Source organism: Perna viridis, chromosome 4, assembly GCF_037379345.1.
Source record: "Perna viridis isolate PV_CMFRI_1.1 ecotype Kerala chromosome 4, ASM3737934v1, whole genome shotgun sequence".
Lineage (NCBI taxonomy): Eukaryota > Metazoa > Mollusca > Bivalvia > Mytilida > Mytilidae > Perna > Perna viridis.
This window is the reverse complement of record NC_142448.1, coordinates 15,291,181-15,306,728: the sequence shown is the minus strand read 5'-3', so window position 1 is coordinate 15,306,728 and position 15,548 is coordinate 15,291,181. Positions and strand designations below refer to the sequence as shown.

Sequence of the window (15,548 nt, the reverse complement as noted above, 5' to 3'; positions counted from 1 at the left end):
GCATGCCAGGGGTACCACATTCTACCACCTTGGGCACACCACCCGGTTGGCATGCCAAGACAAACCGCTCCAAAATCCAACTTTACACTCCGCTGAGATAATAGATACATTAATGACCACATCTGTACTATCACGTTACCAAAGATAATTAGTGCCTGTAGGGGGCAGACCAGAAATTTTTGAGGGTATTTCTTGGCATGTTTATGGACAGAGAGCCTTAGCCCCCAGCCAGGGTTTTGAGCACTATTTAGTCACCTTTTACGACAAGCTTAGCGCTGTTACGTGCCAATTCTTTTGACATCCGGTCCCGCACGGGGCAACAGCATAGTGACTAACAAAGGGCAATCGGAACTACTCTGCCATTTCCGCTACACTGAAAAAATAACCTCGGATGCAGAAAGGATAATTTCTTCTTAAACAATTTGTCGGAATTGCAGTCATACGCGAATCAAAGTAGTTCTAACCACCAGGAGGCGCTAAAAATTTTAGTTGTATAGCACTAGATATAAAGAACAACAACTTTTCCAAAAATTTTGGCGCCCAAGCGAGGAGCTAAGAAAAAAAGTTATGGTAAAAAAAATCAACCATATTGGTCGAGGCGGTCTTATTGGTCCCGAGGCATCGCCGAGGCCAATACGGCTGTCGAGACCAATATGAAATTACATATTTACTGATAATTGCATTAACCAACTCAACTAGATGATTTGTAGAACAGTTGTTTTCGTGTTTTACCAAGAACATGTAGGTTTATTTGCTTTAATCAGTCTTAAATATTCTTTTTGTATAAAGTGGAAGATTGTTTTTAGTTTCTGCAGCTTTTAGTCCTGGTGATCAAAGTTCATGAAATTCAATTCTAACTCATAACGGCGGTGTCAAACGACCGGAAGTTATGATGCCGTATTGGTCCTGGTTTGATCCATATTGGCCCCGTATAGATGCCCGATTTGATTCATATCAATTGGTCAGTTTGTGACATATTTTAACGTATTTTGGGTAGTTGGTTAATAAATAACAGAAATTAACAGCAAAGCAATCTTTGCACTTTGGCATAAAGAAATAGGGCAATATTCGACTCTGTTCGACATTTATGGAATCTATATCCGTGCCGTCGCATACCTTACATTTTAAAAGAAAGAAGCATGTTGTGGTAGTTACTTTTATATATATTTTTTACCAAATGCTCATTACATTGATTTACAAGTAGACACAGAAACATTCTTAACGTACCGCAGTAAACAATGCATGCGAAATGTATACAGTAATGTTTAACCATATAATTCGATCTGCATAAATTTCCGTGCATTTGTAGTCAATTTCTACTGACAGCGGGGTTAGAACTGCTACTACACATTTGAAAGAACTACAGCTTTGTCCAAATAGTACAAGCAAATTATCACTCTATACGACGTAAGCACGATTGTACTGTGGGTACCATCGTTCTAATGTTTCTATAAATTGGTTCATAATATTTGTGTCTGTCCATAAAAGTGGTATTTATTTACTAAATAGTTATTTTTAAGAATATTAATTGAACCAGATCAGATGACATGTTGAAATACAGAAGTTCCTACTCCCTGTAGTACTTACGTAACAGAAGTTCCTACCCCCTGTAGTACTTACGTAACAGAAGTTCCTACCCCTGTAGTATTTACGTAATAAAGTTCCTACCCCCGTAGTACTTACATAGCAATTAAGCATCTCGATGCATCTCATTTTCCCGGGCATTTTATGAGAAACGATTGTTAAAGAGGGACAATGACCATACATGGAAAACAGACATACAAAACAAAGAACATAAAGTAACTAAAATCATACATACAAAGTAACAAAAGCAAATGACCAGTTATGTAACGATCTTTAGAACAATATAATGATACTGTTGTTTTAACATAATCTATCTGGTGAATGAAGGGATTTGATACTTAAAAAAAGAAAAGAAATTATAAATCTAGTGCTGAAACAACAAGCTTTCAATCAATAGAGCTTTATGTTACATGGAACATCACAGTTCAGATATTTTTTTTTCAAAACAGTCTATCACTAAAAATGCGAAACCAAATATGAATATATTATTTTTTTATGTTTGTGTGTTGTTGTTTTTTTTTACTCGTGTCCTATTTACTTAGTTTAATTTTGAGTAAAACTGATTTTTTTGTTGCAATTTCAGCATAATGGATACATTTCCGATTTCACTGCATACATACTTGACAAATCAATATTGAAAACTGCATAAAACTTGTTCAGTGATTCTGATGGATATGGATTGCCCACACATCGTTAAACAGACGAAATAAATTGTTAATCACGTTTCTCTATCTCAATAATTGTATTTGAATTTCAGAAAAATCTGACAAAACGTAAATGAAGCATATCAATTTTGTTTTCAGTATTGTTCGGTGAAGTTTTTTATTCATTTTGTTTTTTGAAATGATACAGGAGTTTAAGTTTATACTAATGCGATATTTTTTATTGCTTCATGTCTATCATGAATTCATCAAGCTCGAACTTTCAACATTTATTGTTGAACTTTGTGAAAATTGAATGTTTCACTCCATTTATGTCTTTTATGATTTTTTCCCTGTACTAGAATTTGTCCTCTTGTGACCAACAGATATCAAGACCTCGGTTTTAACTTCAATAAAGTGATCAATCCTTTGACAATATTAACAGTGCATATCCAAAAAGAAACAAAAAATGGCACATTTAAAGATGATTTAGTTACTATTTTCTGCAAAATAACAGAAACTCAAACTAGAACTCCAACAAGGACAAAGATAAAACAAAGAAATTGGAGATAAAAACTAAAAACAATATTAAAAAAAACCGAAAAAAAACACATTTTTTTAAACGAGCAGCTCGAACTCCAACCGCTTTAACAAAACGAATAATTGTACCATGAGTAGTGGTTGTATAAGGTCTAATAAAACAAATAAGTGTACCATGAGTAGTGGTTGTATAAGGTCTAATAAAACAAATAAGTGTACCATGAGTAGTGGTTGTATAAGGTCTAATAAAACAAATAAGTGTACCGTGAGTACCGGTTGTATAAGGTCTAATAAAACAAATAAGTGTACCGTGAGTACCGGTTGTATAAGGTCTAATAAAACAAATAAGTGTACCGTGAGTACCGGTTGTATAAGGTTTAATAAAACGAATAAGTGTACCATGTGCACTAGATGTTTAATAAAACGAATACGTGTACCAGGAGTACCAGTGTTACAAGCTTTAACAAAACAAATAAGTGTACCATGAGTACCGGTTGTATAAGGTCTAATAAAACAAATAAGTGTACCATGAGTACCGGTTGTATAAGGTTTAATAAAACGAATAAGTGTACCATGTGCACTAGATGTTTAATAAAACGAATACGTGTACCAGGAGTACCAGTGTTACAAGCTTTAACAAAACAAATAAGTGTACCATGAGTACCGGTTGTATAAGGTCTAATAAGACAAATAAGTGTACCATGAGTAGTGGTTGTATAAGGTCTAATAAAACAAATAAGTGTACCGTGAGTACCGGTTGTATAAGGTCTAATAAAACAAATAAGTGTACCGTGAGTACCGGTTGTATAAGGTTTAATAAAACGAATAAGTGTACCATGTGCACTAGATGTTTAATAAAACGAATACGTGTACCAGGAGTACCAGTGTTACAAGCTTTAACAAAACAAATAAGTGTACCATGAGTACCGGTTGTATAAGGTCTAATAAAACAAATAAGTGTACCATGAGTACCGGTTGTATAAGGTCTAATAAGACAAATAAGTGTACCATGAGTAGTGGTTGTATAAGGTCTAATAAAACAAATAAGTGTACCGTGAGTACCGGTTGTATAAGGTCTAATAAAACAAATAAGTGTACCGTGAGTACCGGTTGTATAAGGTTTAATAAAACGAATAAGTGTACCATGTGCACTAGATGTTTAATAAAACGAATACGTGTACCAGGAGTACCAGTGTTACAAGCTTTAACAAAACAAATAAGTGTACCATGAGTACCGGTTGTATAAGGTCTAATAAAACAAATAAGTGTACCATGAGTACCGGTTGTATAAGGTCTAATAAGACAAATAAGTGTACCATGAGTAGTGGTTGTATAAGGTCTAATAAAACAAATAAGTGTACCATGAGTACTGGTTGTATAAGGTCTAATAAAACAAATAAGTGTACCGTGAGTACCGGTTGTATAAGGTTTAATAAAACGAATAAGTGTACCATGTGCACTAGATGTTTAATAAAACGAATACGTGTACCAGGAGTACCAGTGTTACAAGCTTTAACAAAACAAATAAGTGTACCATGAGTACCGGTTGTATAAGGTCTAATAAAACAAATAAGTGTACCATGAGTACCGGTTGTATAAGGTTTAATAAAACGAATAAGTGTACCATGTGTACCGGTTGTATAAGGTTTAATAAATCGAATAAGTGTACCATGTGTACCGGTTGTATAAGGTTTAATAAAACGAATAAGTGTACCATGTGCACTAGATGTTTAATAAAACGAATACGTGTACCAGGAGTACCAGTGTTACAAGCTTTAACAAAACAAATAAGTGTACCATGTGTACCGGTTGTATAAGGTTTAATAAATCGAATAAGTGTACCATGTGTACCGGTTGTATAAGGTTTAATAAATCGAATAAGTGTACTTATAGTTATGTCTACGAAGGTCGTTTGTAAGACGTGTAGATATTGCTCGCTTACGTGTCTCTGTAGGCAAATAATCAGTATAAAAAATGCAGTACCAAGAAACCTTAAAATGCATCATTGGCATCTGTAAGTTAAAGGTATGGAGTCATTTAGAATTGGTAAATTACATTTTTTTTTATTTCAGAGCTAAATGATGTATTGATAAAATCCAACATGGGGTAAGGATTTGCAACAACATGGCAGGTGCGTTTGATCACAAATCTGTTTTTTCTTTGATTGTTGGGACTGGAAACTTTGTAAGATTTCCTGCAAAAACATATTGATCCTTTCTCAATTGTCCTTAAAACCAATCGTAAGGAGAATTGATCAAGTTGACTATGGGTTATTAATTATTCGCTTGTTTCCTCCCTAACGTTTTATCGACTGTTCCATTGTAGTCAAGATTCCTGTGGCCTGACGGTTGAAAGACACATAAGACATCTGTCAGGAAATAGCTGATATATGTTCCTTAAAATATGCAATGGTGACATCCGAGCAGGCAGAGCAAATCCCTGATAATATTTTATGGGTGTCACTCCGTTTGAAAATCAATGTATGGGATTCCGCCGTAATGTAACTAAAAAGAACACGATTAGGTATCGTGTCATGCCAGTACTGGATGTATTGTTCCGACTGACTTTGTTTAATTGTCCTCTCGTTCTTGTATAATTGGCTCTGTGAAGTAAGTGGCTAAATACTAGCATTTACGTCCCATGATCGAACTCTGGCATTTTGGAATGATTACCAGAATCTATTACCTTAATAGAGTTTTATGTGCACGCATGTCTTTAACGTAATAATGAGTAGATTGAGTTGTGTGCATCTAAATATATCTATCAATTATTTCACATGGAAAACGTTTCAAATCTTCGAGTTTTTTTTTGCGTTTTAACAGTGTATACAGAAGTTAAAGTTCAGTTAGACGACGAGTAAAAGTCGATAATGAAGCTACACATTTGAGATACACAAAAACAATTTCTTCATCTATGAGAAAGTCAAAATTAGTAAAAATTAATTAGAAATTATTTTGATATTTACGAAGATGGTGACTTTTGAAAAAGTATATGATTTTTATGGAATACTCGACAGTTTACTTTAGTTGGTTTTATTGAAGGGAATCGAGATTCTAGCGGAAATAAAAAGAATTAAATCCAGGGACAATGACCAGACATGGAAAACACTACACTACACACACTACATAAAACATAAAATAACCAAAATAATACATACAAAGTAACAGAAGTCAAAAGGCAATTCGAACTCCACTTAATACTGGGAGCATGGACCAGGTGCACTGGTAGGGTAAGCGTCATCTGCTTTTCTACAACTACCCGCCGAGTTGCACATAAAAAGTCAAGTCCGGGTAGACGAAAGAGGAATGGAAAACTATGACCGTTGAACCAATCAGTTCTCATGGTGCAGATGTACAAAAAAAGAAAATAATTGTCGTAATTATGTTGTGGAGAAACTAAAATACGTGTGTTTTTAACAGAGAATGAAGCTGGTAACAGTCATTTAAAGAACCTAGCTGAGCGGTTACTCCAACAGGATATCAAAGATCATGAGGGGGCTAGTGGAAGTCTATATTACAAGTTTACAGGGTAGGTATCATGACCGACCAGGGTTAATGTCAGTCGTCTGTATCACAAGTTTACATAGTATGTATCATGACCAGGGTTAATGGAAATCATCTGTATCAAAATGTTTACAGAGTAGGTATCATGACCAGGGTTAATGTCAGTCGTTTGTATCACAAGTTTATAGGGTGGGTATAATGACCAGGGTTAATGCCAGTCGTTTGTAGCACAAAGTTTACAGGGTAGGTATCATGACCAGGGTTGATGGAAGTCATCTGTATCAAAAAGTTTACATGATAGGTATCATGACCATGGTTAATGGCAGTCGTCTGTATCACAAGTTTACAGGGTAGGTATCATGACCAGGGTTAATGTCAGTTGTCTGTATCGCAAGTTTACAGGGTATGTATCATGACCAGGGTTAATGGCAGTCGTTTGTATCACAAGCTTACATTTACAGGGTAGGTATTATGACCATGGTTCATGGCAGTCGTCTGTGTTACAGTTTCACATGGTATGTATCCTGACCATGGTTAATGGTAGTCGTCTGCATTACAATTTCACAGGGTAGGTATCATGAAAGGGTTAATGTCAGTCATCTGTATCACAAAGCTTATATACAGGGCAGGTATCATTACCAGGGTTAATGACAGTCGTCTGTATTACTGTTTCACAGGGTAGGTATCATGACCGGGGTTAATGACAGTCGTCTGTATTACAGTTTCACAGGGTAGGTATCATGACCGGGGTTAATGACAGTCGTCTGTATTACAGTTTCACAGGGTAGGTATCATGACCGGGGTTAATGACAGTCGTCTGTGTTACTGTTTCACAGGGTAGGTAGCATGACCGGGGTTAATGACAGTCGTTGGGCTTAAAGTTTAAAGAATAAAAAAGTTTTAACATATTCACGATATTGTAACATTAATAACAATAGTGTTTTATTTTTTAAAGTGTCACCATCGTTTACATTTCATATTACACATCAATAAAAGAACATAGTTAACGTAAAATATGTCAGCCGATAACGTCTGAAGAGCCACCACGAATAAACCTAACCACAGAAAGCAACATAAAAATATCATATACTATAAAGCATAAAACAGTATACAAAATGAAAGCATGTTTTCTTCTGTAAAGCATTTTATGTACACAACTGGCTAAAACTGTGACCATTTTTATATTTGACAGAAGATTCAAGTATAAGAATAAATCCATTGTAAAATATTTCGCCGTATTCCTATATATGGATCTTCAACTTGTGATCTTGTGATGGACATCCTTATAAAACATGATTAATTCTGGATTTTTTTTAAGAACTTTAATGGATTCTATAAGTTACAGACCTCTACCATGCGAACTTGCATGTTAGATAAGATTACATATAACAACTACATAAAATGACCGACGAACGCGTTTATATTTGCGAATACAAGGTGATAGCCAGAAAAAATCCTCTTATCAGATGTAAAACCTTTTGACAATTAAACAGTTTAGCGTGGATATTTCATCAATCTCAGATTAGTTCCAATGGTTTTCTCTTAAAATGTATATGAAGCCAATTGACATACAGTTTTCTTTACATTTTCTCACCTTTTTCTCTGTGTAGGCTAATTCGTTAATAGTCATTTTGCAGACGAACTGCTTCAACCTAACTCAAACATTTTCTCTCTTAATTTTAAGCGGTTGGAACTGATTTATCTTTACAAAAAAGGTATTTTTTCTTATTTTGGTCAATGTCTATCAGAAGTTTTATACATATCAATTTTAAAGCACTAATGTTTATAGAATGAAAATACAGAATGCCAAACTTCCTCATGCTTCAATGGTAGCTGGTAGACTACAAACAAGAAACGGTGCTATTTGTGTTATTGGAAAATACAGTCTCTACTATGATGGCTTGTGAGTAGATAATACTAAAGGCATTGGAAAAGGAAACCGCTGATTTTCAATCTTAATTGAAATGCATTTACCCTTTTATTGCTGGCTATCGGAACGGGGGAATTGGGTGCAATCAAAAACCTCATATGCAATTTATGAAAAATCAAACTAGTCTCTGCATGTTTTGTTTCTTTTAGTTTACTTAACATTATGTTACTGGAGAACATGGGGCAATTATTTCTCTGTCCCTGTGTATAATGATGTTTGTGACAAGCAGTAATCCGCCCTGTGGTGTTAGGGTTTCCTTGTCATTCATTGAAGACCCATGGGTGGCCTTGAACTGACATTTTCATCCCGGTGGGGTTGTTGTATTAGTGTATTTAGTTTTTCGGTTAATGAATGTTATGATCTGTTGTAGAATCAAGAAAGCAGCAGATGGTGACTTTACTTTAAATATAGCTGATATGTCAATGAGTCTTGAAGATGTCAGAAGTGCTAGAAACCGTAAGATTTATACAGACTTAATAGACTGAATTCTACATTTTATTTGTATACTAGGATAGGTAAGCTCCTGACATCAATACTCTCCGACCTTATCCAACAGATACTGAATGGACAATGTAAATACATTAAATTGGACTGTTGTTTGGGATATATAGTTCCTTTATATAGGTCGGCGTTTTAATGTAATCCATATTGATTGAGGTGTCCACTCTTCCTAGACACGATGACTCTTTTTTTTTTTAATTTCCTGTCACGTACAATTTCTAATATTACTGTTTTTATTAACAAAATCGTCACTACAATGTTTTCAGAAGCCTTGGAAATAGTAATTCATTTGATTTGACTTTCATATTCTCGTTAATCAATTTCCATACAAAATCACACTGTAGCCCCAAATACTCACAATATATCTATTTGTCTGTTTATTGATGAAAGTGACGATCGGTAAAATTTCCATATTATCTGAAAGCTGACGAGTTGTAGTATTTGTGGTGAAATACGATTTAACGGAGACAACTCTTTAAGTCAAAGTATTCATGTACTGAATCAATTTATATCGATCGTTTCAATTTATATGCCGCAAATAATAGTCAAATTGCAAAAAATGGGCGTGATGAAAGGAAATACGGACCGAATTCAAATGTATCTAAACATAAGCTTATTGTTGTAAATGGTTTATATAGAACTCTTTGATTTATTCCTAAATTCACCATTCAGATTACGAAGGTCATTACCAGAAACACACACCAAATCCATGATGCATCGTAGCAGTGCGCCAGTTTGCGTAATATTCAGGTTTGATGTCGGTTTACATGGACCACCTAAATGAATGAACATAACACTCTCCGACGTTATGGGTAATTGAACAACACACTACTATTTTGGCCTTTCCCAGTTACTAAATTTTCAAAACAAAATTCAATTTATCGACCTCCAGGTCGAAACTGTCTGACAAATTATTCAAACTTCTAACGCCACAATCATTGAAATAATTCATCTCCTTGGATACATGCCCCTCTCAATTAGCTACATTCCTCAGCTAATAAGCTTTATAGCTCAGGTGCTACAAGTTACCGCACAGACAACTATGTGTCATTTAGAGTGCTAAGTGTCTTAGGCGCCTAGTCCCAGACACATATACCTTAACATAAACGCCAAAGTCTTAGAATATACGTTCAACAATTATGTCTGGTGCAGATACTAGCTGTGCACTTTTAATGCCCTTTAGCAGTCGCACCTCTACTATCTTCATGTATGACCAAAAATCCCAATAGAATGACTATTACAAATAGCAATATCACTAGACAACAGACCGACACCATCCCGAGAGATGCATTATCAAAATTCCTGTGCAATCATCTAAGTAATGTTTCATTTTAATTGTCATCTCCGGGCTTCCGATTTCACGTGGCGGTAATCATTATAAAAATGACCCAGAAGCTCAGCGACCCATGCATGGGACTCGAAGACACTAAATAAATCCAATCTTTTCTAACCTTAGGTATATTGGTCACAAAATGGCTTTATTTCGTCTTTATTCGTTTGTCATAAATAGCATCGAAGTGAAAAAGGAAAATAGAAAGTACACACTTGTCTGTAATTGTTGGATCCATATTGACCAAACTTTGTGAGAACAGAGGGTGGTAAGATCGTCAGTGTCACCGCATCTCCGTGAAAAGCCTAAGTTCATTTTCATTTGAAGCAATTTGGTTATTGTATAATTAACATTGTTTAACGATGAGTTGGTCCGAAAAGTGACGAATTCATGAACTGCATCGTTATAACTACAGATCTATGGTTATAATTCTTATATGGTTGATTTTTGCTGTTTTAGAATGTATAAAGACATGACGTTTAGTACATGCAGTTCTGTTGTATTTGCTTTTTACTGCTTTTTAAAGCATGTTGTAATAAATGAGAGCACATTGTCGTACCCAGAGGATACCAGCTTGAACACAGGAATTTGCTTATATTACAAAACCCTTCCTAATATTAATAATTCCATTGAATTTAATATTTCTAAAAAAAAAAAAAAAACGATTTTTAATATTAGAAATCGATTTTCTAATATTAGAAAATGTATTGGTTGTATTCAATAACGATTTTGATTTTGCAATATTGCAAAGTGATATTTTAAAAAATTTCAAATTCATTTTCTAATATTTCAAATTCAATTTGTAATATTACTAAATGTGTGATATTTTGTAATATTACTAAATCAGGAATTTATAATATTACAAAATGAATTTCTAATATTAAAAAAATATTGATTTTTGTCCACTTAGGCTTGCCATACAGATTTGTCTTGTTTGAAATGATAAAATCCATATTTATTGAACGTTGAAGAACTATTATTTGCAATAATGGAACAAGATTGTCTATTTCAGGTGGTTGTGATGGACGAGATAGTGTAGACCATGATTTACTACATAGACTTATCAGGAATGGAACTTGCATTTGTAAAATCGGGAAAATAAAAGCTAAATTCCAGGGAGGCTCTGCCGGTTTATGTCTGTTCCTATTCCGTCTACTTGTCAAATTCATGAGAAATAGCTTAGAACAACAAGTGAGTATATATATTACATGTATATTATATATGAATATTGGTTTTTTTTTAAAGTATATAATTTTCTACTTTAATCTTGTGCAATGCAACATATTATATCTATTTATTTTGTATCCGTTATATTCATGATACTATTTCAATAAAAAAGTATAGAATGCTTTACAGATATCAGTGTCATTTTTAATTTATAAGACGTGTCAGTCCAGGAGTTTGTGTTCAACGGTCTGATGACAAAGAATTTTGGCTAAATGTAATTTTGGCGATATTGCAACTGTCAATTATCAGAATTGAATATGTTCGGTCCACATACAAAAAAAGATTTGTGATTCTTCTTTATAGGCAGCAATAGTTGTTAAAAGAATGTTGAAAGAAGAAGAGGATATGGCCGTCATAGGACTGATAGGTAAGTAAGATATTGCAGTTATAGGACTAACAGGCTTGAAGATATGACAATTATAGGACTGATAGGTCACTAAGATATGGCAGTTATAGGACTGTTAGGTCAGTAAGATATTGCAGTCTTAGGACTGTTAGGTCAGTAAAATATTGCAGTCTTAGGACTGTTAGGTCAGTAAGATATTGCAGTCTTAGGACTGTTAGGTCAGTAAGATATTGCAGTCTTAGGACTGATAGGTCAGTAAGATATGACAGTAATATGACTAAAAGGTCAGTAAGATATAACAGTTATAGGACTGTTAGGTCAGTAAGATATGACACTTATAGGACTGGTAGGTCAGTAGGATATAACAATTATAGGACTGGTAGGTCAGTAAGATTTTGCAGTCCTAGGACTGACAGGTCAGTAAGATATAACAGTTATAGGACTGACAGGTCAGTAAGATATGACAGTTAGACGACTGGTAGTTCAGTAAGATATAACAGTTATAGGACTGGTAGGTCAGTAAGGTACAGTTATAGGACTGACAGGTCAGTAAGATTTGACATTTAGAAGACTGGTAAATCTGTAAGATATAACAGTTATAGGACTGACTGGTCAGTAAGATAATACAGTTATACAACTTACTTGTCAGTAAGATATTGCAGCTATTGAACTGAAAGGTCAGTAAGATAGGCTTACAGATATGACAATTATAGGACTGATAGGTCACTAAGATATGGCAGTTATAGGACTGTTAGTTCAGTAAGATATGACAGTTATAGGACTGGTAGGTCAGTAAGATATTGCAGTTATAGGACTGTTAGGTCAGTAAGATATTGCAGTCTTAGGACTGACAGGTCAGTAAGATATGACAGTAATATGACTAAAAGGTCAGTAAGATATAACAGTTATAGGACTGACAGGTCAGTAAGATATGGCAGTTATAGGATTGACAGGTCAGTAAGATATTGCAGTCTTAGGACTGTTAGGTCATTAAAATATTGCAGTCTTAGGACTGTTAGGTCAGTAATATATTGCAGTCTTAGGACTGTTAGGTCAGTAAGATATTGCAGTCTTAGGACTGTTAGGTCAGTAAAATATTGCAGTCTTAGGACTGTTAGGTCAGTAAGATATTGCAGTCTTAGGACTGTTAGGTCAGTAAGATATTGCAGTCTTAGGACTGATAGGTCAGTAAGATATGACAGTAATATGACTAAAAGGTCAGTAAGATATAACAGTTATAGGACTGTTAGGTCAGTAAGATATGACACTTATAGGACTGGTAGGTCAGTAGGATATAACAATTATAGGACTGGTAGGTCAGTAAGATTTTGCAGTCCTAGGACTGACAGGTCAGTAAGATATAACAGTTATAGGACTGACAGGTCAGTAAGATATGACAGTTAGACGACTGGTAGTTCAGTAAGATATAACAGTTATAGGACTGGTAGGTCAGTAAGGTACAGTTATAGGACTGACAGGTCAGTAAGATTTGACATTTAGAAGACTGGTAAATCTGTAAGATATAACAGTTATAGGACTGACTGGTCAGTAAGATAATACAGTTAGACGACTGGTAGTTCAGTAAGATATAACAGTTATAGGACTGGTAGGTCAGTAAGGTACAGTTATAGGACTGACAGGTCAGTAAGATTTGACATTTAGAAGACTGGTAAGTCTGTAAGATATAACAGTTATAGGACTGACTGGTCAGTAAGATAATACAGTTATACAACTTACTTGTCAGTAAGATATTGCAGCTATTGAACTGAAAGGTCAGTAAGATAGGCTTACAGATATGACAATTATAGAACTGATAGGTCACTAAGATATGGCAGTTATAGGACTGTTAGTTCAGTAAGATATGACAGTTATAGGACTGTTAGGTCAGTAAGATATTGCAGTTTTAGGACTGTTAGGTCAGTAAGATATTGCAGTCTTAGGACTGACAGGTCAGTAAGATATGACAGTAATATGACTAAAAGGTCAGTAAGATATAACAGTTATAGGACTGACAGGTCAGTAAGATATGGCAGTTATAGGATTGACAGGTCAGTAAGATATTGCAGTTATAGGACTGTTAGGTCAGTAAGATATGACACTTATAGGACTGGTAGGTCAGTAGAATATAACAATTATAGGACTGGTAGGTCAGTAAGATTTTGCAGTCCTAGGACTGACAGGTCAGTAAGATATAACAGTTATAGGACTGACAGGTCAGTAAGATAGCAGTCCAGGACTGAGAGGTCAGTAAGATATAACAGTTATAGGACTGTTAGGTCAGTAAGATATGACAGTTATAGGATTGGTAGGTCAGTAAGATTTTGCAGTCGTAGGACTGACAGGTCGGTAAGATATGGCAGTTATAGGACTGACAGGTCAGTAAGATATAACAGTTATAGGACTGGTAGGTCAGTAAGATATGACAGTTATAAGACTGACAGGTCAGTAAGATATGACAGTTATAAGACTGACAGGTCAGTAAGATTTGACAGTTGGAAGACTGGTAAGTCAGTAAGATATAACAGTTATAGGACTGACAGGTCAATAAGATAATACAGTTATACAACATACTTGTCAGTAAGATATTGCAGTTATAGAACTGAAAGGTCAGTAAGATATAACAGTTTTAGGACTAATGGGTCAGTAAGATATGGCAGTCATAGGACTTCTTAGGCATCTGATTTTATATTGGACAAGGAGTATAGTGGGTATTCTCTCTTTTGATTCTAAATGTATTAAGAGAGTTTCTCTATATATTTACAAATGGTATATTTATTTGATTGTATTGCATATTTTACTTGTAAGTAGAAGTTTACTGTAGGGAAAGCTGATATTTTGAATGTTCTATCAGTAATAATGCAGTTTCTAATCAGGTTTCTGTTCTTGTTGCTGAAAAAAAAGGTATAGCATACCCAAGGGATATGCTCAAGTAATGTGCAATTCTGTTTTCAATTACTCTTAAAACATAAAAGGGAGGAATTCTTCTTCTATACTGAAACCAAGTAAAAGTACAGTTTGACCATTAGCATTGCTTTAAGTATGATATTCTAGGTATTGTAACATTTCATATTTACTTTTCAGCTTTGTTTGCATTTAGTGAGGACCAAGTACCACAAGGTATTATAAGTTTGATTAGTTTGGCATAAACAATTATGTGACTAGTTAACATACTAACACTTACAGTCCACATCAATTCCTTAACAATGTTTTGATCATATGGTATCAAAGTTAAAGTTATTAGGATTTACAACCAACCTCAAATAGAAAATATCAGCTATCAAAGAAAAAAAAATATTTGTAGACGAAGAACATTTCTCATGTATTTCTATCCATGTAAGGATAATGCATTTCTGTCTTATTTCAGATACCCAAAGAAGAGGTATAAGGAGATATATGTCTAGTTGTATGCCAGGAACTAGGTCTAACAGATATGAGATATAACACCATTACAGCACTCAAATCGATCTGAAACATTTTAGACATTCAGTGCCATTGCAAAGGCAACTAAATTCTATATCATTTAGGTTGATGGGTGTTCATGTTTTGTTGTGCTATTAATAGAATGGCATTTTTTTTCCTGTTGTCATCATTGTCAAAATTATTTTCGTACAGTCTGTATTATTATGTTGTGAATATGTAATAGTATTAATTTTCAAATCAGTAAAAATATGGACCATTTTTACATGTATTATGTTGTTAGTAGCAATAATGATATCCTGAAGTTTATATGATCAGAATCTGATATTGCTTTTGGAAATAATTACTTTGAACTATCTGAAATTAAAAGAACAATTTGTTTTGCATAGATAGTGCTTTTTACTTAGTAATGACAAAACCTAAACAGGACCAAATGCCCTTGTAATCATGAGCTTAAGTCCTCAATATGGCACCCATAAATATTTAATGACTCTTAAAAACAACAAACCAATTCACTACTAATATTGGT

At 34.4% G+C, this 15,548-nt stretch overlaps 1 protein-coding gene across 4 annotated transcripts in view; it reads left to right on the top strand.

Moving 5' to 3' along the window:
* The window catches only part of LOC148619032 (uncharacterized), a 22,767-nt gene extending 7,486 nt beyond the window's left edge, over nt 1–15,281 (top strand). For 3 of the 4 annotated variants that reach the window (XM_088578525.1, XM_088578524.1, XM_088578523.1), the window contains exons 2-9: nt 4,838–4,896; nt 6,185–6,293; nt 8,058–8,171; nt 8,569–8,654; nt 11,042–11,220; nt 11,560–11,623; nt 14,684–14,719; nt 14,967–15,281. In XM_088578525.1, coding sequence (XP_088434651.1) covers nt 4,890–4,896; nt 6,185–6,293; nt 8,058–8,171; nt 8,569–8,654; nt 11,042–11,220; nt 11,560–11,623; nt 14,684–14,719; nt 14,967–15,043 — 672 coding nt within the window. In that variant the 5' untranslated portion in view covers nt 4,838–4,889 and the 3' untranslated portion in view covers nt 15,044–15,281. The remainder of the gene's footprint in view (nt 1–4,837; nt 4,897–6,184; nt 6,294–8,057; nt 8,172–8,568; nt 8,655–11,041; nt 11,221–11,559; nt 11,624–14,683; nt 14,720–14,966) is intronic. The other variant, XM_088578526.1, reaches the window with a different exon arrangement.
* Nucleotides 15,282–15,548: the final 267 nt, after the last annotated feature.